The 24088-nt window shown below is 32.4% G+C and overlaps 2 protein-coding genes and 1 long non-coding RNA gene across 3 annotated transcripts in view; all 3 read left to right on the top strand.

The window, feature by feature from the left end:
• The window catches only part of LOC139493894 (uncharacterized), a 482493-nt gene that overhangs the window by 228954 nt on the left and 229451 nt on the right, over positions 1 to 24088 (top strand). The gene's annotated exons all lie outside the window — the stretch shown is intronic.
• LOC139493890 (uncharacterized) overlaps positions 1 to 24088 on the top strand; it is a 72644-nt gene that overhangs the window by 43216 nt on the left and 5340 nt on the right. Inside the window, exons 6-12 of the mRNA XM_071282055.1 lie at positions 11824 to 11930; positions 14216 to 14669; positions 15272 to 16044; positions 16629 to 16659; positions 18387 to 18658; positions 19811 to 19838; positions 22772 to 23095. Of these exons, the coding sequence (XP_071138156.1) occupies positions 11824 to 11930; positions 14216 to 14669; positions 15272 to 16044; positions 16629 to 16659; positions 18387 to 18658; positions 19811 to 19838; positions 22772 to 23095 (1989 nt within the window). The remainder of the gene's footprint in view (positions 1 to 11823; positions 11931 to 14215; positions 14670 to 15271; positions 16045 to 16628; positions 16660 to 18386; positions 18659 to 19810; positions 19839 to 22771; positions 23096 to 24088) is intronic.
• Positions 633 to 2111, top strand: LOC139495043 (uncharacterized). The gene is made up of 2 exons (XR_011657242.1): positions 633 to 1538; positions 1979 to 2111. It is a non-coding gene; the product is annotated as an uncharacterized lncRNA (long non-coding RNA).

Here is a 24088-nt window from a genome sequence, read left to right as displayed (position 1 = left end):
ATATTTTTTTATTCAATGGGTTCGGAAAGGGATAAACTTCCATAGAGTTAGAGAAATGTAAATATAGTATTCCTCTTTTTACACGTATGTATTGTGTCTGAGTGATCAAACATGTCAAATAAAGTCATATTATATTATTATTAAGATCAACATTGATCAAATGGAATATATAAGGTTTTTTCAATTTTCAATTTTGATTTATTTAGTTAAAACAAACTAATTTTAAAAATAAATCTTAGGAATTGTGGACTACTTTTCAATAATATAACTTGGTATTAATTGTCTGTTATAAGGTCCGGGAACACAGTTGTCGTCCTTTGATTTTCGTCTTTACTGTGGACAGTGCATCTGTCACCAAGGTCCAGACACTGTTAGATAAGGGGAAGCTAACTCGTATATGATGGAACCAAGGGACAGTGGTCAGTCAATCGCTAGACTTAAATGTCTTATAGGCATAGCTAAAAACAAAATACTAAACTCTGAGGGAAAATCGAACAATAAAACACATCAAATGAATGGAAAACAACAAGGAATGTTTTCATAATTTAATAAAAATCGGTTAATGATGGTAACAAATCAATCAGTAAACAATGCCAATTAACAATAATCTAATTCAAGTACCAGGATCCCATCCCTAGATTTTCCATGCAGTTCAACTTTTTCCATGATAAAATGATGGAAAATGATGGAAATTTTGTTTTTTTCCATGAGTTTCCATGGAATTTCATGGAAAAATAATTCATGTCAGATGGAAAACTTATATGTGTTACTTATTCCATCATTTTCCATGATAAGATGGAAAACTTTCCATGGAATTCCATGAAAAAAATACTTTTTGGATGGAAAATGGGATGGAAAGTAGACTAATAAAACTTTGTAGATGGAAAAGAGGATGGAAAGTGGACTTAGAATATTTTTGAGATGGAAAAGAGGATGGAATCTTGACTTAGAATATTTTTAACATGGAAAAATTATAGAATCTTAACTTAGAATATTTTTGAGATGGAAAGTCATGGAAAAAATGTACACAAATTACATACATTAATTCTTTATCATCAATTAGACAGTGAAAGAAATGTAAAGTGCCATCTGGTTTTCATTGGTCTTTGTGTAGAAGACAGGAAATGATATGACCATACAGTGTGAGGCCAAATGTAGGGTAGAACATGGATTTATACATTTTTGTGCAATTATTATTACTTAAAACATAAAAATGGTAAATAAACAATAAATGGACAATCTTTTATTAAAATATATATAAAATATCCAAGATGTTGGTAAATAACAGTATTCAATTGTCATGATTGTGACTCTTTTAAAAGAAATCAGATAACTCCTCATACATCCCCCAACACATTGAAAATTTGAACTTGCAATGGATATGCAGGCAACAAATAAAGATGTCTTCTCTCCTGAACAAAATGCAAAATTTATATTGGACTTAGATTAAATAGTTCCAAATAGTTCTTGACATCGAATAGTGCAGATTTATTCTCTGATGACTTGCATTGACTGTTGGATTTAGAGCATATTTTTTGGTAAGTACACTGAATTAGATTCTACCATTTTAAGTGTGTGCAAGCTCCTTTAGTTCAACATAAAAACATCATGAAAACACCTATAGTAGATTTTTCACTTATAATTATAATGATTGGGTATTAAGACAAGACAAACTGTATATGGTGTATTGTAATAACTAATAATCCACTAATGAAGTAATTTGGTTATAAAATTTAAGATCCGTTGAAATTGGTTGCCAATGAGAAATAGATCCATAAAAGTAAAAAAAAGTGTATCTTTACAGCAAACTGCAGATCAACACTAAGTTCTAAATATATGGAAAATACCAATGAAGACATTTATATACAATAATTATGGAAAAAAATATTTAGGACAAAGACTAAAGTTGTTAACCATTATTAATAATGTCATTATTTAAAGAATATCTCTTTATTTATAACAGTAAAATTATTTTTAGGTATCATGAGGAAGAAATGAAACTCCAATAAAATGGTTAATGCTGTTCTACAAGATGGATCTACTGAAGCCTGGTGCTGACATAAGTGACATTTATAACCTTAATTTCTTGATATAAAGGCAGTGCAAACATATACCAATATTGAAAGTTTTTCTTGTTTGTTGTATTTATTATAATACATTAAATGAGTTTGAATTAAAGGTTAAAATGATGTTTGAGTCTATTGCTTATTACTGACCATTGTAAGACTCAAAAGACCTTACCAAACCGAAAAAAGCATGGCACCTAGTTTTTTTTATCTTCATTATTACAGATATTGTTAAACAGGGTATATTGTCAAAAGGTTAATTTGAGCAATTCATTTTAAAAGGAAATGATGGAAATATTTCCATGGAATTCCATGGAAAAAGAAATTCTATGTAATATATTTCCATGGAATTCCATGGAAAAACTTCATGGAAAAACTTCATGGAAAATATTTTCCATGGAATTCCATGGAAAATGTTTCAGATGGAAATATTATTCATTCCTTTTTTTCTCTTTTTATTTTCCATGGATTTCCATGGAAAACAGGTTCCAATACTCCATGGAATTCCATGGAAAAATATTCCATGGAATTCCATGCAGTTTTCCATGATAGATGATGGAAAATCTAGGGATGGGATATTAAATCCAAAGTAAAAAAAAATAAAAAAAATAAAAAAAAATATTCAAAGATACATATGTGTCTCAACACTACAAAGTCAACTGGTAAACTGATCAACAGTCTTACACATATAGTACAATACATTTTAGTAGTGCAAGTTAAGGTTTCCGAAAAGATTACTGTTTTTTCCTAAATTTCACAATGTGATTTATACTAAACAACAAATAACTCAATTTGTTTTGACATGTAAATAGTTCTCTCATTAGCAAAAATAGACTTTAATTAATAAAGCCTAATCCTATAATGTTTTGATAACGTCTAAAACTTTCCAAGTGACATATGCTCATTAATCCGGTCAGCAGTTCCATCTATAGCTTCACACCAAAGGAAGGGGTTGGACCCATTGTCACATTGGCATTATTAATTGGACAAGTCTTAAAAATTCAACGATTCGCTAATAAAATAGACCAATTATAGTGATAGGAAATTGACCTCCATTGTTAATACCGTGATGCCATCAAATAAAAAAAAGGATCTGTTTATTAACCTCATGGTGGTAGCGGAGATAAATGATCAATGAGCATGTTATCACGTTCTTGACAAAAGGAACCGGTATCTTTTATTTCCTTAGGAACTCCATCGAGTTATAAATGTGTTAATTTCTCGTTTGATTTTCTATCATACATAATAAACATAGCACATGATGCACTAGTCTTGTCGAATTATTAAATCCCGTGGTAAGAATTCTGACCATGGGATTTAGGCCGTACCTGTTGTTAGTGTAGTGATAAGTGAACACAACAGGGGTCAAGTTTAATAAGCTCATTACAATTAATATCTCAAAACAAAATGCCTTGAGCAAACTGTGACATTTCGAGTACTAATGCTACAGCATAGGTAAAATTGATTGAACAAATTAATAAAAATTTTACAAAAGACAAACATTAAATTTTCTTTCTAACGATAAAACATATTTCTTATACAAAATCATACTATTAAAAATGTAAGCCAAATAACACGCCATGACATATAACTTGCACATTTTTTTCATACACTGTCCAGATACATTTCTTTTTAGTAATACGTTAAATAGTAGGGGATGAATTTTCATATGTGGGATTTTGTTGCTAAATTAGTGATTTGGTCCATTTTAAAAGGTCAACAATTAGTATATCTGAAGCTGTCAAACAAATTGCAGACTCCCTTAACCTAACTTGTCCATATTTGGAGTTAGAACCAATGGGTATTTTTAAGATTTTGACATTATTTGTCCAAATGTAGTACACTGCACTTTAAAAACTTGTTTAGATAGAGCAAGTGTGTTTTTTTCTTATTTGTTGTCTAAAAGAAATCATAACGGAATAACTGTATTCTTAGCCTTAAATGATAATTGAAAACGAAACACAGTGATAAAAAAACATCCCAGGGCTGTTCTTACACAAAATGACCATCATTTATGTGGTGTGAAATATTATGATGTATACGTTTTAATTGTAAACAGGTCATTAGCATTGATACCTTTTTTAGCTCACCTGGTCCGAAGGGCCAAGTGAGCTTTTCTCATCATTTGGCGTCCGTCGTTCGTAGTCGTCGTCCGTAGTCGTTAACTTTTACAAAAATCTTCTCCTCTGAAACTACTGGGCCAAATAAAATCAAACTTGGCCACAATCATTATTGGGGTAGCTAGTTAAGTCTCCCAAACCAAGTTTGGAGACTTATTGTTTTTGCTCAGTTCTTATTATTTTTATTCTTCTTCTTCTTCTTCTTCTTCTTCTTCTTCTTCTTCTTCTTCTTCTTCTTCCCCTTCTTCTTCTTCTTCCTCTTCCGCCACTTTAAATATGAACTTGTTCGCAGCGTTTCTCCAAAACCGCTTGTCAGATTTACTTAGGGTTTCATAGAATGGTAGACTAATATGTCTAGGTGAGCCATCAATCTTTCGTTTGTGCATTGGGGTCTATTAAGGGGTATTTTGGGGGGTAGAAAGGAGGGAGGGGGTTACTATAGAACCCTATGGGATTTTATTTTCTAAAATTTTCAAATGAATATAACTTGAAAACTGTAAGTGATAGATACATGCAGTCTTCAGAAATGATTATAGGACAATAAAACAAATCACATGAAATATAGAGGGAGTCCCTGAAGGGTCATCCCCACCCCCTTCAATTTGAGAATATGCTTTTATCTTGTAAACGGTCCAGATCCCCACCCCTAAATCATATATCTTCGTGAATGGGACAATAAAACAAATCAAATGAAATTAAAGGGAAGTCCCCAAGGGTCATCCCCACCCCGTTCAATTTTTTAATAATTGTGTTCGGTGACCAACCAAGATGGCCGCCATGGCTAATAAATAGAACATATGGGTAAAATGAAGTTTTTGGCTTATAACTCAAAAACAAAAGCATAAAGAGCAAATCTGACATGGGGTAAAAATGTTTATCAGGTCTAGATCTACCTGCCCTGAAATTTTCAGATGAATTGGACGACTGGTTGTTAGGTTGCTGCCCCTGAATTGGTAATTTTAAGGACATTTTGCCGTTTTTGGTTATTATCTTGAATATTATTATAGATAGAGATAAACTGTATACCGCAGAAATGTTCAGCAAAGTAAGATTTACAAATAAGTCAACAGGACCAAAATGGTCAGTTGACCCCTTTAGGAGTTACTGCCCTTTATAGTCAATTTTTAACAATTTTTAGTAAATCTTAGTTATCTTTTACAAAAATCTTCTCCTATGACTAGGCCACAATCATCATTGGGGTATCTAGTTTAAATTTTGTGTCCGTTGACCCAGCCAACCAACCAAGATGGCCGCCATGGCTAAAAATAGAACATAGGGGTAAAATGCAGTTTTTGGCTTATAACTAAAAGAAACAAAGCAATTAGAGCAAATCTGATGGGGTAAAATTGTTTATCAGGTCAAGATCTGTGTCTGCTTAAAAATTTTAAGATGAATTGGACACCTGGTTGTTAGGTTGCTGCCCCTGAATTGGTAATTTTAAGGACATTTTGCCGTATTTAGCTCACCTGTCCCGAAGGGACAAGTGAGCTTATGCCATCACTTGGCGTCCGTCGTCGTCCGTCGTCTGTCGTCTGTCGTCCGTCGTCCGTCGTCTGTCGTCGTAAACTATTTCAAGAATCTTCTCCTCTGAAACTACTGGGTTAAATACTTTCAAACTTTAACTGAATGTTCCTTAGGGTATCTAATTTATAAATTGTATCCGAAGTTTTGATCTATCAACAAACATGGTCGCCATTGCTAAAAATAGAACATAGGGGTCAAATGCAGTTTTTGGCTAATAACTCAAAAACCAAAGCATTTAGAGCAAATCTGACATGGGGTGATATTGTTTATCAGGTCAAGATCTATCTGCCCTGAAATTTTCAGATGAATCAGACAACCCGTTGTTTGGTTGCTGCCCCTGAATTGGTAATTTTTACGGAAATTTTGCTGTTTTTGGTTATTATCTTGAATATTATTATAGATAGAGATAAATTGTAAACAGGAATAATATTCAGCAAAGTAAGATTTACAAATAAGTCAACATGACGGAAATGGTCAGTTGACCCCTTTAGGAGTTATTGCCCTTTATAGTCAATTTTTAACCATTTTTCGTAAATCTTAGTAATCTTTTACAAAAATCTTCTCCTCTGAAACTAGTAGGCAAAATACTTCCAAACTTTAACTGAATGTTCCTTAGGGTATTTAGTTTGGAAATTGTATCCGAAGTTATGATCTATCAACAAACATGGTCGCCATTGCTAAAAATAGAACATAGGGGTCAAATGCAGTTTTTGGCTTATAACTCAAAAACCAAAGCATTTAGAGCAAATCTGACCTCGGGTTATATTGTTTATCAGGTCGAGATCTATCTGCCCTGAAATTTTCAGATGAATCAGACAACCTGTTGTTGGGTTGCTGCCCCTGAATTGATAATTTTAAGGACATTTTGCTGTTTTTGGTTATTATCTTGAATATTATTATAGATAGAGATAAACTGTAAACAGCAATAATGTTCAGCAAAGTAAGATTTACAAATAAGTCAACATGGCAGAAATGGTCAGTTGACCCCTTTAGGAGTTATTGCCCTTTATAGTCAATTTTTAACCATTTTTCGTAAATCTTAGAAATCTTTTACAAAAATCTTCTCCTCTGAAACTACTGGGCCAAATACTTCCAAACTTTAACTGAATGTTCCTTAAGGTATCTAGTTTGTAAATTGTATCCGAAGTTATGATCTATCAACAAACATGGTCGCCATTGCTAAAAATAGAACATAGGGGTCAAATGCAGTTTTTGGCTTATAACTCAAAAACCAAAGCATTTAGAGCAAATCTGACATTGGGTAATAATGTTTATCAGGTCAAAATCTATCTGCCCTGAAATTTTCAGATGAATCAGACAACCTGTTGTTGGGTTGCTGCCCCTGAATTGATAATTATAAAGAAATTTTGCTGTTTTTGTTTATTATCTTGAATATAATTATAGATAGAAATAAACTGTAAACAGCAATAATGTTCAGCAAAGTAAGATCTTCAATTAAGTCAATTTGACCAAAATTGTCAATTGACCCCTTAAGGAGTTATTGCCCTTTAAAGTCTTTTTTCACAATTTGTTCATCGTGTTGACTTACTTTAAAAAATCTTCTCCTTTGAAACTGCTGTATCAATGTCAGCCAAACTTAGGCTAAATGAGTTTCAGAGTATCTAGTATAAATTTAATATTTTATTTCCTTGTATGTCAAGAAACATAGCTACTATGGCTAAAATAGAACATAGGACAAAATGATTATTTTTTTTGGCTTTTGAAGAATATAGGACGATCCAAAAAACATTTAAATAAATTGAAAAGCCAAAATAATCAATGATGAGAGATTTAACCAAAAGAATTAAGGTGAGCGATTCAGGCTCTTGAGAGCCTCTTGTTTGTTATTATCTTGAATATTATTATAGATAGAGATAAACTGTAAACAGCAAAAATGTTCAGCAAAGTAAGATTTACAAAAAAATCAACATGACCAAAATGGTCAGTTGACCCCTTTCGGAGTTATTGCCCTTTATAGTCAATATTTAACCATTTTTCGTAAATCTTAGTTATCTTTTACAAAAATCTTATCCTCTGAAACTACTTGGCCAAATAAAATCAAACTTGGTCACAATCATCATTGTGGTATCTAGTTTAAAAATCCGTTGACCCGGCCAACCAACCAAGATGGCCACCATGGCTAAAAATAGAACATAGGGCTAAAATGCAGTTTTGGCTTATAACTCATAAACTAAAGCATTTAGAGCAAATCTGACATGGGGTAAAATTGTTTATCAGGTGAAGATCTGTTTGCTTGAAAATTTTCAGATGAATTAGACTACTGGTTGTTAGGTTGCTGCCCCTAAATTGGTAATTTTAAGGAAATTTTGCTGTTTTAAGCTCACCTGTCCCGAAGGGACAAGTGAGCTTATGCCATCACTTGGCGTCCGTCGTCAGTCGTCGTCCGTCGTCGTCTGTCGTCGTCTGTCGTCGTAAACTATTTCAAGAATCTTCTCCTCTGAAACTACTGGGCCAAATACTTTCAAACTTTAACTGAATGTTCCTTAGGGTATCTAATTTATAAATTGTATCCGAAGTTTTGATCTATCAACAAACATGGTCGCCATTGCTAAAAATAGAACATAGGGGTCAAATGCAGTTTTTGGCTTATAACTCAAAAACCAAAGCATTTAGAGCAAATCTGACATGGGTAATATTGTTTATCAGGTCAAGATATATATGCCCTGAAATTTTCAGATGAATCAGACAACCCGTTGTTGGGTTGCTGCCCCTGAATTGGTAATTTTAAGGAAATTTTGCTGTTTTTATGCCCCATTTAGGGGCATTATGTTTTCTGGTCTGTGCGTCCGTTCGTCCGTCTGTTCGTTCGTCCGTTCGTCCGTTCGTCCGTCTGTCCCGCTTCAGGTTAAAGTTTTTGGTCGAGGTAGTTTTTGATGAAGTTGAAGTCCAATCAACTTGAAACTTAGTACACATGTTCCTTATGATATGATCTTTCTAATTTAAATGCCAAATTAGAGTTTTGACCCCAATTTTACGGTTCACTGATAGAAAATGATAGTGCAAATTTCAGGTTAAAGTTTTTGGCTTCAGGTTAAAGTTTTTGGTCAAGGTAGTTTTTGATGAAGTTGAAGTCCAATCAACTTGAAACTTAGTATACATGTGCCCTATGATATGATCTTTCTAATTTAAATGCCAAATTAGAGTTTTGACCCCAATTTTACGGTTCACTGAACATAGAAAATGATAGTGCAAATTTCAGGTTAAAGTTTTTGGCTTCAGGTTAAAGTTTTTGGTCAAGGTAGTTTTTGATGAAGTTGAAGTCCAATCAACTTGAAACTTAGTATACATGTGCCCTATGATATGATCTTTCTAATTTAAATGCCAAATTAGAGTTTTGACCCCAATTTTACGGTTCACTGAACATAGAAAATGATAGTGCAAATTTCAGGTTAAAGTTTTTGGCTTCAGGTTAAAGTTTTTGGTCAAGGTAGTTTTTGATGAAGTTGAAGTCCAATCAACTTGAAACTTAGTATACATGTGCCCTATGGTATGATCTTTCTAATTTAAATGCCAAATTAGAGTTTTGACCCCCAATTTTACGGTTCACTGAACATAGAAAATGATAGTGCAAATTTCAGGTTAAAGTTTTTGGTCAAGGTAGTTTTTGATGAAGTTGAAGTCCAATCAACTTGAAACTTAGTATACATGTGCCCTATGATATGATCTTTCTAATTTAAATGCCAAATTAGAGTTTTGACCCCAATTTTACGGTTCACTGAACATAGAAAATGATAGTGCAAATTTCAGGTTAAAGTTTTTGGTCAAGGTAGTTTTTGATAAAGTAGAAGTCCAATCAACTTGAAACTTAGTATACATGTTTTCTTTGATAAGATCATTCTAATTTTAATGCCAAATTAGAGAATTTATTCCAATTTCACAGTCCTTTAAACATAGAAAATGATAGTGTGAGTGGGGCATCCGTGTACTGTGGACACATTCTTGTTGGTTATTATCTTGAATATTATTATAGATAGAGATAAACTGTAAACAGGAATAATGTTCAGCAAAGTAAGATTTACAAATAAGTCAACATAAAGGAAATGGTCAGTTGACCCCTTTAGGAGTTATTGCCCTTTATAGTCAATTTTTAACCATTTTTCGTAAATCTTAGTAATCTTTTACAAAAATCTTCTCCTCTGAAACTACTGGGCAAAATGCTTCCAAACTTTAACTGAATGTTCCTTAGGGTATCTAGTTTGTAAATTGTATCCGAAGTTATGATCTATCAACAAACATGGTCGCCATTGCTAAAAATAGAACATAGGGGTCAAATGCAGTTTTTGGCTTATAACTCAAAAACCAAAGCATTTAGAGCAAATCTGACGTTGGGTTATATTGTTTATCAGGTCAAAATCTATCTGCCCTGAAATTTTCAGATGACTAGACAACCTGTTGTTGGGTTGCTGCCCCTGAATTGATAATTTTAAGGAAATTTTGCTGTTTTTGGTTATTATCTTGAATATTATTATAGATAGAGAAAAACTGTTAACAGCAATAATGTTCAGCAAAGTAAGATTTACAAATAAGTCAACATGACGGAAATGGTCAGTTGATCCCTTTAGGAGTTATTGCCCTTTATAGTCAATTTTTAACCATTTTTCGTAAATCTTAGAAATCTTTTACAAAATTCTTCTCCTCTGAAACTACTGGGCCAAATACTTCCAAACTTTAACTGAATGTTCCTTAGGGTATCTAGTTTGTAAATTGTATCCGAAGTTATGATCTATCAACAAACATGGTCGCCATTGCTAAAATAGAACATAGAGGTCAAATGCAGTTTTTGGCTGATAACTCAAAAACCAAAGCATTTAGAGCAAATCTGACATGGATAATATTGTTAATCAGGTCAAGATCTATCTGCCCTGAAATTTTCAGATGAATCAGACAACCTGTTGTTGGGTTGCTGCCCCTGAATTGATAATTTTAAGGAAATTTTGCTTTTTTTTGTTTATTATCTTGAATATAATTATAGATAGAAATAAACTGTAAACAGCAATAATGTTCAGCAAAGTAAGATCTTCAATTAAGTCAATTTGATCAAAATTGTCAATTGACCCCTTAAGGAGTTATTGCCCTTTAAAGACTTTTTTCACAATTTGTTCATCATGTTGACTTACTTTTAAAAATCTTCTCCTTTGAAACTGCTGTATCAATTTCAGCCAAACTTAGGCTAAATGAGTTTCAGAGTATCTAGTATAAATTTTATATTTTATTTCCTTGTATGTCAAGAAACATAGCTACTATGGCTAAAATAGAACATAAGGAGAAAATGATTATTTTTTTTGGCTTTTGAAGAAAATAGGACGATCCAAAAAACATTTAAATAAATTGATAAGCCAAAATAATCATTGATGAGAGATTTAACCAAAAGAATTAAGGTGAGCGATTCAGGCTCTTGAGAGCCTCTTGTTGTTATTATCTTGAATATTATAATAGATAATAGATAAACTGTTAACAGCAATAATTTACAGCAAAGTAAGACCTAAAAATAAGTCAACATGACACCCTAAGGAGTTATTGCCCTTTATAGTCAATTTTTAACAATTTTCATAAAATTTGTAAATTTTTACTAACATTTTCCAATGAAACTACTGGGCCAATCATTATAGATAGGGATAATTGTACACAGCAAGAATGTTCAGTAAAGTAAGATCTACAAACACATCACCATCACCAAAACACAATTTTGTCATGAATCCATCTGTGTCCTTTGTTGAATATTCACATAGACCAAGGTGAGCGACACAGGCTCTTTAGAGCCTCTAGTTTAATATGCAATCCTTAATCTATGTGTTGATGAAATAGACTGAAGAACAAATACAACAATAGTGTATATACAGATACACTGAATATACATATACATTGACTGAACATGTTGAAAACGTTGTCCCTTTTTGACAGAAAATCCAATTTAGGGGAACACTTTTATCATCTGTTTGGTTGACACAGTAATCAGCATTTTCTTTTAATTACAGGTTAACAATCTAAAAGACAAAGAAAAACCTAAAGCGTAGGATCACAACTATAAATAATGGAGAATGTATATACTTTTGTTTTCTTCTTTTAAGACAGATTTTGATTTTATTTTGTAGTATTCTTGCAATATTGGGTCAATTCCATCCTGACGTATTGTAAGGTTGTATATGCAGGCATTCCAAAGATCTTGTTTGTTGCAACTCACAAGGACAAAGTATCATTGGTGAGTGATCTTGTGTAAGCTATATGGTAGTAAGTTATTGTCATTTTGAAAACTTAGATAATGTGTACAAATTGCCCCAATTGCTAGCATAAAAACCAGGTTTAATCCTCCATTTTCGACATAAGAAAATGCCTGTACCAAGTCAGTAATATGACAGTTGTTATCCATTTGATTGATTGTGTGAGGGTTTGATTTTTCCATTTGATTATTTTGATAACTTTTTTAATTTCCACGTAGTTCAGTATTCTTTGTGATTTTCTTATAAGAGCTTGTATGCTTACATATAACGATGTCCTGCCCATATATCTTAAATTGACCAAAACTTTTGTGAAACTACACTTTTAAAAGAACAAGATCCTTGTTGGTTTGTGGGTAATACACTTAAAATCAGATTACAGGGCCTATAAATAGAGTACAAGACATGAAGAACCACTTCTAGATAAGTAAATATTATTTGGTATGAAATTGTATCAATATTCCATTTGATACATCTCATTTCCATGGAGATAAGTTGGCCCTGCCACTCTTAGTCATGTTGATCAGTTTACATGTTAAATTTTAATTAAATTTAGTTTTATTTCAACAATCAGGTTGTCAATATGAAGCTTAATTATTAAGAATAGTAGTACTGCACAAGATGCACTTCTCAACAATTAGTATTTCCTTGGTGATGTGTGAGGCCAAAAAGTAAAACAATTGTTGAACAGATGATGAAATAAAACATGATATATAACAAATTAGGACAAGAAATGCATAACGATACATACTTTATTTTAAAAGAAGTTCATGTTTAGTTCACCTGGCCTAAAAGGCCAAGTGAGCTTTTCTCATCACTTGGCGTCCGGCGTCTTCGTCTGTTGTCGTCGTCCGTTGTCTGTCGTCGTTAACTTTTACAAAATCTTCTCCTCTGAAACTACTGGACCAAATTAAACCAAACTTGGCCACAATCATCATTGGGGTATCTAGTTTTAAAAATGTGTGGTGACCCGGCCAACCAACCTAGATGGCCGCCAGGGCTAAAAATAAAACATAGGGGTTCATTGTATATTTTGGCTTATAACTCTGAAACAAAAGCATTTAGAGCAAATCTGACAAGTGTCTATCGGGTCAAAATCTATTTGCCTGAAATTTTCAGACAAATCGGACAACCCGTTGTTGGGTTGTTGCCCCCGAAATTAGTAATTTTAAGGAAATTTTGCAGATTTTGGTTATTATCTTGAATATTATTATAGATAGAGATAAACTGTAAACAGCAATAAGGTTCAGCTAAGTAAAATCTACAAATAAGTCAACATGATCAAAATGGTCAGATGACCTCTTAAGGAGTTATTGCACTTTAAAGTCAATTCTTAACAATTTTCATAAATTTTTGTAAATTTTTAGAAAATATTTTCCTCTGTAATTATTTGGCCAAGTTCATTATAGATAGAGATAATTGTAGCAACAAGAATGTTCAGTAAATTAAAACACATCACCATCACAAAAACACAATTTTGTCATGAATTTATCTGTGTCTATTGCATTGTTTAATATGCACATAGAGTCATAGACCAAGGTGAGCGACACAGGCTCTTGAGAGCCTCTAGTTGTTTAACTGCAAATTTAAATAATACAGTTTCCGTATTTTCACGCTAATCCTGAAGTACTCTATACTAAAAGAGGGACGAAAGATACCAAAGGGACAGTCAAACTCATAAATCTAAAATAAAGTGACAACGCCATGGCTAAAAATGAAAAAAAGATAAACAGACAAACAATTGTACACATGACACAACATAGAAAACTAAAGAATAAACAACACGAACCCCACCAAAAACTAGGGGTGATCTCAGGTGCTCCGGAAGGGTAAGCAGATCCTGCTCCACATGTGGCACCCGTTGTGTTGCTTATGTGATAACAAATCCGGTAAAAAGTCTAATTCTGTAGGTCACATTCATGAAAGGGAAGGGGATTTAAGTTACGACGTAAGGAACATATCCGATTTCATTTGTGAAACGGTTATTCCATACTAAACTATTAATACCTTCTTCTACCTGTTTAAAATGTATTGCCAATCTATTAAAATGTTTCATTTTTTTTACTAGTGGTATCTTTAGAAATAAAGAAGCTAGGTTAAAAGTGTAATAATTGACCTGTAAGAGTATCTACTTTGAATATTTAAGATAAATCTAGTTATTTTCTATTTGGAATGTTCCATCATTGAAGATGCACATACATCATGTTCGCGATACATGCTCTTTACACCCTCAGGTTTATTTATCTGGGACATTTTCATGTTTTAATAGGAGAATGTTGAGACACGACGTGAAGAGCTTTACAGTGGAATTGAGGAGTTGTTTAAAGAACACGAGGGAAAACATCATCTGGTCCTTAGACCTTTAATATTTGTCAATGCCAAAGATAAAGCTGACCCAGAAATAGAGGTTCTGAAGAAAACAATAACAGAACTAACATTCGACCATCCATGCTGGGGTGAAAGGATGCCGAATGCATGTGTTCCACTGGAGCTTGAGATCGCTGAATTGGTTGCAGAAGGGAAACAAATTATGTCTTTGGTTGAAGTTAAAGAATTAAATGACATCAGCGAGGTGTCTGTCCTGTCTCCTGAGCAGTTGACCGATTTTCTACATTATCAACATTCTCTAGGGAAAATTGTCTATTTTGACACACCACAGCTAAGAGATAATGTTATCATCAGTCCCCTTCTTATGGTGGAAGTTATGAGATCTTTTATTACTGGTGTGTAAATATTTTCATTGAGTAATAATTAAATTGCTGGTAAAAAATCAACATACCAAAATATTGTTTACCAGGCATTTAGAGAACTGGGGACTGTTAACTGATGCCTTTCACTAATCTTTTAAACTTTATAAGAACTTTTTATTATACAATTAGTCAAAATTAATCTTCTCTTTAGGTATTCATAGCGTCACTACTTGTTAAATTATAGCTAATTATTTTATCATGTTGTAAAGTTTTGGAGAGAATGGATGTTTTGATTTACGTTTTGTAAAATTATGCAAAATTTAAAGTTAAAACTGAAACTGATATTTCCTAGTTATTAAGATGTAGGTATTATTATAGAACTACATGTACATTGTTTCTAAATATAGAATATATTAATTGGGGTATGGTCTTCCAAATGAGAAAGGATATTTTGATCATTGAATCCCTTCAATAAAGAAAATTTAATTACTCCTAAAATAAGACATTTTATTAAAGTATTAAGATAATTTTGTTTTCATGTCCTGACCTAGGTGAGCATATTACCGTTTTATATAAATATTTTTTTTACTTTGATTTCAAGTCATAAGATTGATTTTTTTCCTTCATTTTCATAGATGTTGAATTCTTGCCAAAAGAAGATAAAACAAGAAAAACCTTCAAAAAGATGTCTGAAAATGGAATGATACAAAAATTAGACCTCTACCAGATTTGGGAGCAAGAAGAATTTTGTCAGATTTTACCATTTAAAGAGTACATATTTGATATGCTGATACACCTTGATATCGTATCTGAACAGCGTAGATATGATACAAAAACAGGAAGTCGGCTACCAATAGAACACTTCTTTGTACCCTGTATGCTTACCCAAAGAAATGATACAGATTTCTTGAGACAAGAATGTACACCAGAGAGGACACTTAGTTTGGCCTTTGTTTTCAAAGGAACCATCATACCTCCAGCCTTACCAAATCGTCTCATATGCGCATGTCTTAGTATGTGGACATTGAAGCAATACCGTGGAAGGAAACTTATGTTTTCTGGGTTTGTTGGGTTATCAGTTGATAAAGAGCATGATATTGTTGTTTGTGTAGAAGGTAACAAGATCTTACTGTACCTAATCCATAAACGCTCCAAGGGCCTGATAGTACCTGAGATAGCCACTAGTGTCAGAGAATGTTTGCATTTAACATTGGAGAGGATTTCAGAATTTTATCAGTCCACTGTCCACGAAAAAGTCCGCAGTCAACTACCATTTCACACTGAGTATTCCTGCTCAAGATTTATCTGTTACTTTCCAGAAGAAAGATTAGCTTTAAAAACTGATGAGTGTGTTTGTAAACATGGTGACGACATTACACTCAACTGGAAGGTTTGGAACCAGGAACAGGTTTGTATACTAGCATTGAATATACAAGTTATTTTGTAATCATTTAATTCCCCCTACCACAATCATGACAATACAGAGATGTAGTTGAAGTTTGTACACAAGTTCCCTATTATCTTTCTAATTTTAATGCCAAATTAGAGTTTTGACCCAAATTTCACTGAACACAGAAAATAACATGTGAAGAGACCACAAGTGGAAAAGAAAATCTATAATTTTTGGGAAAGCAAACAATTAAAGTAAAATAAGTAAATTAACGATTGGCTAACTTGTAATCCATTTAAATATATGTGTACAATTTGTTAAAAAGGTATGGTTCTTTTTGCTCAAAAGGAATTTTAAGACATAACTTACATTTCACAAGGGAGTTTACCTTATTGAGGTCATTTCAGCTCTCTGGTTAATCTGTTTGCAGTTAGCTAATAAGATATTTACAGAAAGATATGTCAATGTTAATCAATCGAATTCGGGTCATACTGTTAATAGTTCAAATTGTTGTGTTAAGTATATGCTTTGTTATAATTAGTGTCTGTGCAGTTTCTTGTAGATGTTGAATTTACAATTATATATTTGTTTTCCTTTAATAGAAACAAAAGCAGTGTGATCTGGATTGTACAGGTATAGTTATGTGTTTTGTATTTAACTTCGTGTTTTTTTATCGATAGAATAATACCAAAATAGTTAATAATGAATTGACATGAGCTCTCAGTGATTCCTTCCTTAACTGACTGAACTTATTAAACCACGAACAATGACGAAGGTGTCAACCCCTACGATACCTTAGATGTATATGATATAACATATGAGAATTATTGGATTTAAATGCTCTTGGGTTTCGTAATAAACTTCTTTTACTATTTAACTCTTGATTTCATTAGACACTGAATTATTCCAAGTTCGATTACCCATTCACAGGTCAGTTACATCTTTTCATTAAACAGTGAGTTGGTTTTTTTATTACAAAAATAGGAATGATAGAAACAAAGTTCTTTTTTTTTCGTCATCAAAAATCGAATTTGTGAAGAACTTCCTGCTATGATCCAAAACAAAAATAAGATGACTCTAACTGCTCATATGATCTTAAAAAGAAATACACTGAAAATAACAAACATTCTGAAAATATACATTGAGACTATGCCCTCAGAGGCTAAATATAGCAAGGAATCAATAACACTTATATTTGAACAGACTATCGGGTGTCCAATTGGTTCTTGTTATGCATCATTGGAAACTCATGGATGCATAATACATTAGAGGGAAATTGAATGAAATTTGTTTTCTCGTTAAAAAAAAGTCGTATATATGAACTAAATATCTGCTTTAAATTAGAGAAAATTGCTGATTACTGATGTTGAACTTTTGGAAAATCTCTGTAGCTTAAAGTGGAACAATACCAAATGTCAAAAAAGAAAGAATTACCTACTGTGCTTACATAATCCACCAATCAAGTGTGCATTCAGTTAAAATTTCACAATAAAATAAGAAGCTATCCGTAAGTTACAGTTCAGAAGACGTATCTTAATATGCAATTACATAAACACAAGTCTTCTGTTGGTTTTTGTATCACAGACACATCATGCATTTCAACCAATTTCTAAAGGCGACTTAAACTTTGTAATTTGAGAAAGATTAATAGTACATGATCCAGGAATGTCAGAGAGATGTTCCATTTAATATCATGTGGAGCGGGCTTAGTATACAGCGTTCTATTACAATTTGTGAAAAGTTGCGTTATTCAGTTTACGTATAAAATTTGCGTCTACTTTCATTTTATATCAAACTCAGTTTTTATGAATAATGTAAATAAATAAGTCGTATACTGAAAAGATCATTTGATTGCTAGATACAAATTATTGACAATATAAAACAGAAGATGTGGTATGATTGCCAATGAGACAACTATCCACAAGAGACCAAAATGACACAGACATGAACAACTATAGGTCACTGTACGGCCTTCAACAATGAGCAAAGCCCATACCGCATAGTCAGCTATAACAGGCCCCGATAAGACAATGCAAAACAATTCAAACAAGAAAACAAACGGCCTTATTTATGTAAAAAAATGAACGAAAAACAAATATGAAACACATAAACAAATGACAACCACATGTTTTTCAATTATCTGTATTTGGATTTATCATCAAATTTTGTCAATATAATGCGGCTGTTAACAACAGTCAATTAAATGGGAGATGTATCTTGCTATAAAAACAGGTTTAACAATTTTCTTAGGAAATATGATAGTTATCCTTGTATAAAATGTTATATGTTGTTAAAGCTGTATGTTGATGTAATGTGTTTGTAAAAAGTTATCATATATATTTGTTATATATTAATTTAAGGTTTGAGTGAAGATGCATTATCTCAGTTTCCTAATAACATAGAGTTACTTCGTCTGTCTGTTAATTGTGAGACACGCATGATACATGATTTAGCTCTTCATCTTGAAATGGAAGAAACAGAATGGAGTGATAAGGTAGAGAATTACCCAAGAAATACACAAATGGTCAAGTTTTTAACACTTATTGATTTGAGAGAGAACAATGGAATACGTTTTAGAGATTTGGCCAAAGGCTTAACTGAAATGAAGTTAACAATGCATACCTTATGTATGGTAAGCTATGTATGATACTGATAAATTATTCATTTTCTTCATCTCTTTTTCTTCTGTTTTTTTGTTCTTACCCTCCAACTCCACCCATTTTCTGAATGCTATATATATATTTTTTAGATGAAGTGAACTCCTTTAATTAGATAATTATCTTTGTATTAAAGGATATATTTCATTACATTACATTGTGTAGATAAAGTTGTTGATTGATAAGTTGCAGATCTATATTAGTTTGTGACAAATGAAAGAAATAATATTTGGAACTATTAATTATATTTGATTAAAATTTGAAAAAAGATATACATTGCGTAACATCATATCTAATTTAAGTGGGTAAATCATATATAATTTTACAGAACTGTTTGTTTTATCAGTTAAAAAATATCTGTTCAAATGGAAATACTGTGGATTCATTATTATTCGTTGGATACCAATTTTCGTGGATTTCGTGGGTACAGGTGAACCACGAAATTAAATGTTCAACGAAAAACATATTTTCTATAGGTTTGTATGTAGACTTTGCCGAAACCACGAAATTTAATATCAACGAACATGTGATTTTTCCTCTATCCACGAAAATTGGTACCCACGAAAATAAATGAATCCACAGTAACTCAAACTTGTTCCATGAACCAGTAATGATAAAATAAAGTATATGGATTCTGTTCAATTAATTTTAGTCATTAGTTTTCAAAATTTCTTTACAACTATTTTGTTTAAGTCATGTGTGTTATGAAAGTAGATGTCAAAGTTTGTATGTGGTATTTTATTTTTGTTGTGTGTGTTAATGTTTAATTTTTACATGATCCTGTTTGGGGTTCAGATTTACAAACATCATTTTCCTTATTAGTTAGATACTAATCTGTTTTAAATATTCAATCACAATCCAAATTCAGAGCTGTTTTGAGCTTAAATGTAGTGCCCATACTTGCTCAACTGTTCGACCTCTGTAGGAAAATCCGGTTTGCTGTCACTCTGAAAGCCTTTTGTCTAAGCATATTGTTTAAGTATGATTTCTGGTTTAGAAGGGGGTATGATTCATTCCTTTAGCTCATCTGTTGACAATAGTCTAATATAAACATTGTGTAACATTTGAAAAAGCTTTTGCTGCTTATTCATTGAAACAATTTAATATCTGATATTAATCGTTTACAGATGCGGAGGAGAAAACAAGTGATGTCTAGTAAGTTATTAGAACTATGAAGATATTTACATAAATCCGGCTTCTTTCACTCGATCATGATTATAAGTACTTATATTATCCCCTCTCCAAACAGATTTGAAGAAGATATTTAGTGGTTTGTCTGTGAGATTGTCAAACATTTGGAAGTCATAGATCACTCATCATTTGATGCAATATGTTAAATGAGGAAAGTTCACACATATATACAATTACCTTAACCTTTGTGTTACACATGCATGGTTTTGATTAAGTTTTGTGTTTTTGTTTACAAAGTTCCGTACGTTCCATTGTATTTATACATCCCATACATTGAAATGTTTCACTTTTAGCGTTCTCGATGATGGTACACCTAGAGTTAGTTTCTGACGTTTCCTGGATTTTCTAACATAAATTTAACTGCGTCACATGCATATGTTGTTAATCAACATATTAAGTTCAACTGCGTAACGTGCATTTGTTGTTAATCAACATATTAAGTTTAACTGCGTAACGTGCATTTGTTGTTAATCAACATATTAAGTTTAACTGCGTAACATGCATTTGTTGTTAATCAACATATTAAGTTTAACTGCGCAATGAACTTGATTGTGAGCACTTATTGTTATAAGTATATGCTGTGTGTATTAATTGTTATGATTTTATGCTGTTGGTATTAATTGTTATGATTTTATGCTGTTTGTATTAATTGCACCATTTTGCATGTATGGTCCATAATATTTTGCCAAACACATGAAAATGGTACAATTATGATTTAAATTTGTACCAAAGAAGAAATTCAATTCTTTCGAGTGATACATGTGATACTTAACTATATATCATTTATTCTGGTATCACCTAAGTTGGACAAAGGTATACAGAAAAAAACATTAGTTTACATTACATTACATATAAGTACATTTGTTTACTTTGGTCCTACAACTCTTCTAAGTTGGAAAGTTACTTACGAGTCTATGTAGTCAATAGCGTGTGATTTGCAATACAATATAAGCCTTGTAACCTTGATCAATTGTTACCACCATTTGGTCAATGCCATTGCTTGTACACATTTTGTTTCCAATGGCATGATAGTGCCACAAATCCCCCGGTGGTCAGCACTGTGTTGACATGTACTATATTTTATACAGTTATGTATATGTAAAATTATTGATATATTGTGTAATCAATGCTATTTGTTCATAGACTTGCTTTTGCCTTCCAACTATTTTAATACAGTGCCTTTGCAGCATTTTATATTGATGAGAAACGTGTTACCCTGTGTTTATTTTTTATACATATGAAGGCTAGCTCAGGACTAAATATGTTCCCTTAAAACCCTGAGAGAAGATATTTTTATGCCCCGTCTACGATAGTAGTTGGGGCATTATGTTTTCTGGTCTGTGCGTCCGTTCGTCCGTCTGTCTGTTCGTTCGTCCGTCTGTCTGTTCGTTCGTCTGTCCCATGTCAGGTTGAAGTTTTTGGTCGAGGTAGTTTTTGATTAAGTTGAAGTCAAATCAAATTCAAACTTAGTAAACATGTTCCCTATGATATGATCTTTCTAATTTAATTGCCAAATTAGACTTTTGGCCCCAATTTCACGGTCCACTGAACATAGAAAATGATTGTGCAAGTTTCAGGTTAAAGTTTTTGGTCAAGGTAGTTTTTGATGAAGTTGAAGTCCAATCAACTTCAAACTTAGTACACATGTTCCCTATGATATGATCTTTCTAATTTAATTGCCAAATTAGACTTTTGACCCCAATTTCACGGTCCACTGAACATAGAAAAGGATAGTGCAAGTTTCAGGTTAAAGTTTTTGGTCAAGGTAGCTTTTGATGAAGTTGAAGTCCAATCAACTTCAAACTTAGTACACATGTTACCTATGATATGATCTTTCTAATTTAATTGCCAAATTAGACTTTTGACCCCAATTTCACGGTCCACTGAACATAGAAAATGATAGTGCAAGTTTCAGGTTAAAGTTTTTGGTCAAGGTAGTTTTGATGAAGTTGAAGTCCAATCAATTTCAAACTTAGTACACATGTTCCCTATGGTTGATCTTTCTAATTTAATTGCCAAATTAGACTTTTGACCCCAATTTCACGGTCCACTGAACATAGAAAAGGATAGTGCAAGTTTCAGGTTAAAGTTTTTGGTCAAGGTAGCTTTTGATGAAGTTGAAGTCCAATCAACTTCAAACTTAGTACACATGTTACCTATGATATGATCTTTCTAATTTAATTGCCAAATTAGACTTTTGACCCCAATTTCACGGTCCACTGAACATAGAAAATGATAGTGCAAGTTTCAGGTTAAAGTTTTTGGTCAAGGTAGTTTTGATGAAGTTGAAGTCCAATCAATTTCAAACTTAGTACACATGTTCCCTATGGTTGATCTTTCTAATTTAATTGCCAAATTAGACTTTTGACCCCAATTTCACGGTCCACTGAACATAAAAAAGGATAGGGCAAGTTTCAGGTGAAAGTTTTTGGTCAAGGTAGTTTTTGATGAAGTTGAAGTCCAATTAACTTCAAATTTAGTACACATGTTCCCTACGATATGATCTTTCTAATTTAACGCAAATTAGACTTTTGACCCCAATTTCACGGTCCACTGGACATAGAAAATGATTATGCGAGTGGGGCATCCGTGTACTATTCTTGTTTAAACCTTTTTGCCATTTTTAACCCAACTGTAAAGATCGAATTCATTTTCATATTTTGTTTAGATTGTTTCTAAATCAGGAAGGTCACACGTATGATTTAATAAAATTACTAGATTCATTATATTTAAATATATATTTGTCTTGTGCTGAAAAGGCAAGCAGCATTGTTACATCATAAAACAGAGTAGTTTTTAGTAGTTCCAGTGTTCGGAAGTATTTCATAGAAAGAATTCCTCCCAATGTTTACCTTATTTCTATTTTTGGAAGCATAATACATATGTTTTTCATACAGATATTCCAGACGATATCTTAGATTCAATTCCTACAGATGAAATATTAGATAACATATCACCACAGATTGGTAAAATGGTCTTTCAACTAGGAACAGAACTTGGATTGTCCATAGCAGATTTAGAGAATATAGACAAATGTAATTGTGACTTGACTGCCCAGAGTAAGGAAGTCTTATTTACTTGGAGGAGAGACAAATTAGTACGACCTACAATACGTGTCCTTGAACAAGCTTTGGTAAATAGTAGAAAAGGTGCACGGTGTTTAGAGGAGGTTGTAAAGAATGTTGATCCGAAAACACTGAGAGCTGTAGAAACAGTAACAGGTAATACTATTTCAAAGTGGGTAAACATTTTATGTCTGTAAGTCTTTTGAATAATAGACAGTATTTTAAACTATACGATCCATCAAACATAAAATATTTATCGTACTAGCTTTGAAAAAAAGTTTATATTATCTTACCTCAAGTAAATTAATAACAATTATTGTTGTTTTTTTTTCGTATATTAACTAACATAAAAAAAACACAGTAAAACAGAAAACATTTGAACTCATTACAAAACTGAAAAGCTGCTAGAATCGGTACAGGCTGTTTAGCCTGTGAAATATTTATTAGTATCATTAATTAGCATTGATCATAATTGTTCATTTGCCATACACTTTTTCAAATGTCTCTGAATCTACAAGATAAAATTTATGGAAATTCACAAACTATGAATATTTGCTTTGTATGCATCAGTCTCTTCGCCTTCCCAAAAAATATGCAGACAGTGCCCTTGTTAACATAAATAAACTCATCATAGATACCAGGACTAAATTTTGTATATACACTCGAATCCAAAAAAGTTTTTAAAAAAAACCAAATAAAGTACAAAGTTAAAGAGCATTGAGATCCAAAATTCCTAAAAGTGTTGCCAAATACAGCTAAGGTAATCTATGCATGAGGTAGAAAAGCCTTATTATTTCAAAAAATTCAAAATTTTGTAAACAGTTAATTTATAAATATAACAATATCAATGATAATTCATGTCAGCACAAAAAGTTCTGACTACTGGGCTTGTGATACCCTCGGGGAAATAAATCTCCACCAGCAGTGGCATCGACACAGTGGTTGTAAATAAACTCATCATAGATACCAGGACTAAATTTTGTATATAGGCCAGACGCGCGTTTCATCTACAAAAAACTCATCAGTGACGCCAGAAACCAAAAAAGTAAAAAAAAAAAAAAGCCAAATAAAGTACAAAGTTGAAGAGCATTGAGATCCACAATTCCTAAAAGTGTTGCCAGATACAGCTAAGGTAATCTATGCCTGAGG

Source organism: Mytilus edulis, chromosome 11 (genome assembly GCF_963676685.1).
Source record: "Mytilus edulis chromosome 11, xbMytEdul2.2, whole genome shotgun sequence".
Taxonomy (NCBI): Eukaryota; Metazoa; Mollusca; class Bivalvia; order Mytilida; family Mytilidae; genus Mytilus; species Mytilus edulis.
Note: the sequence above shows the minus strand (reverse complement) of the source record. Positions and strands in the feature narration are given on the sequence as shown.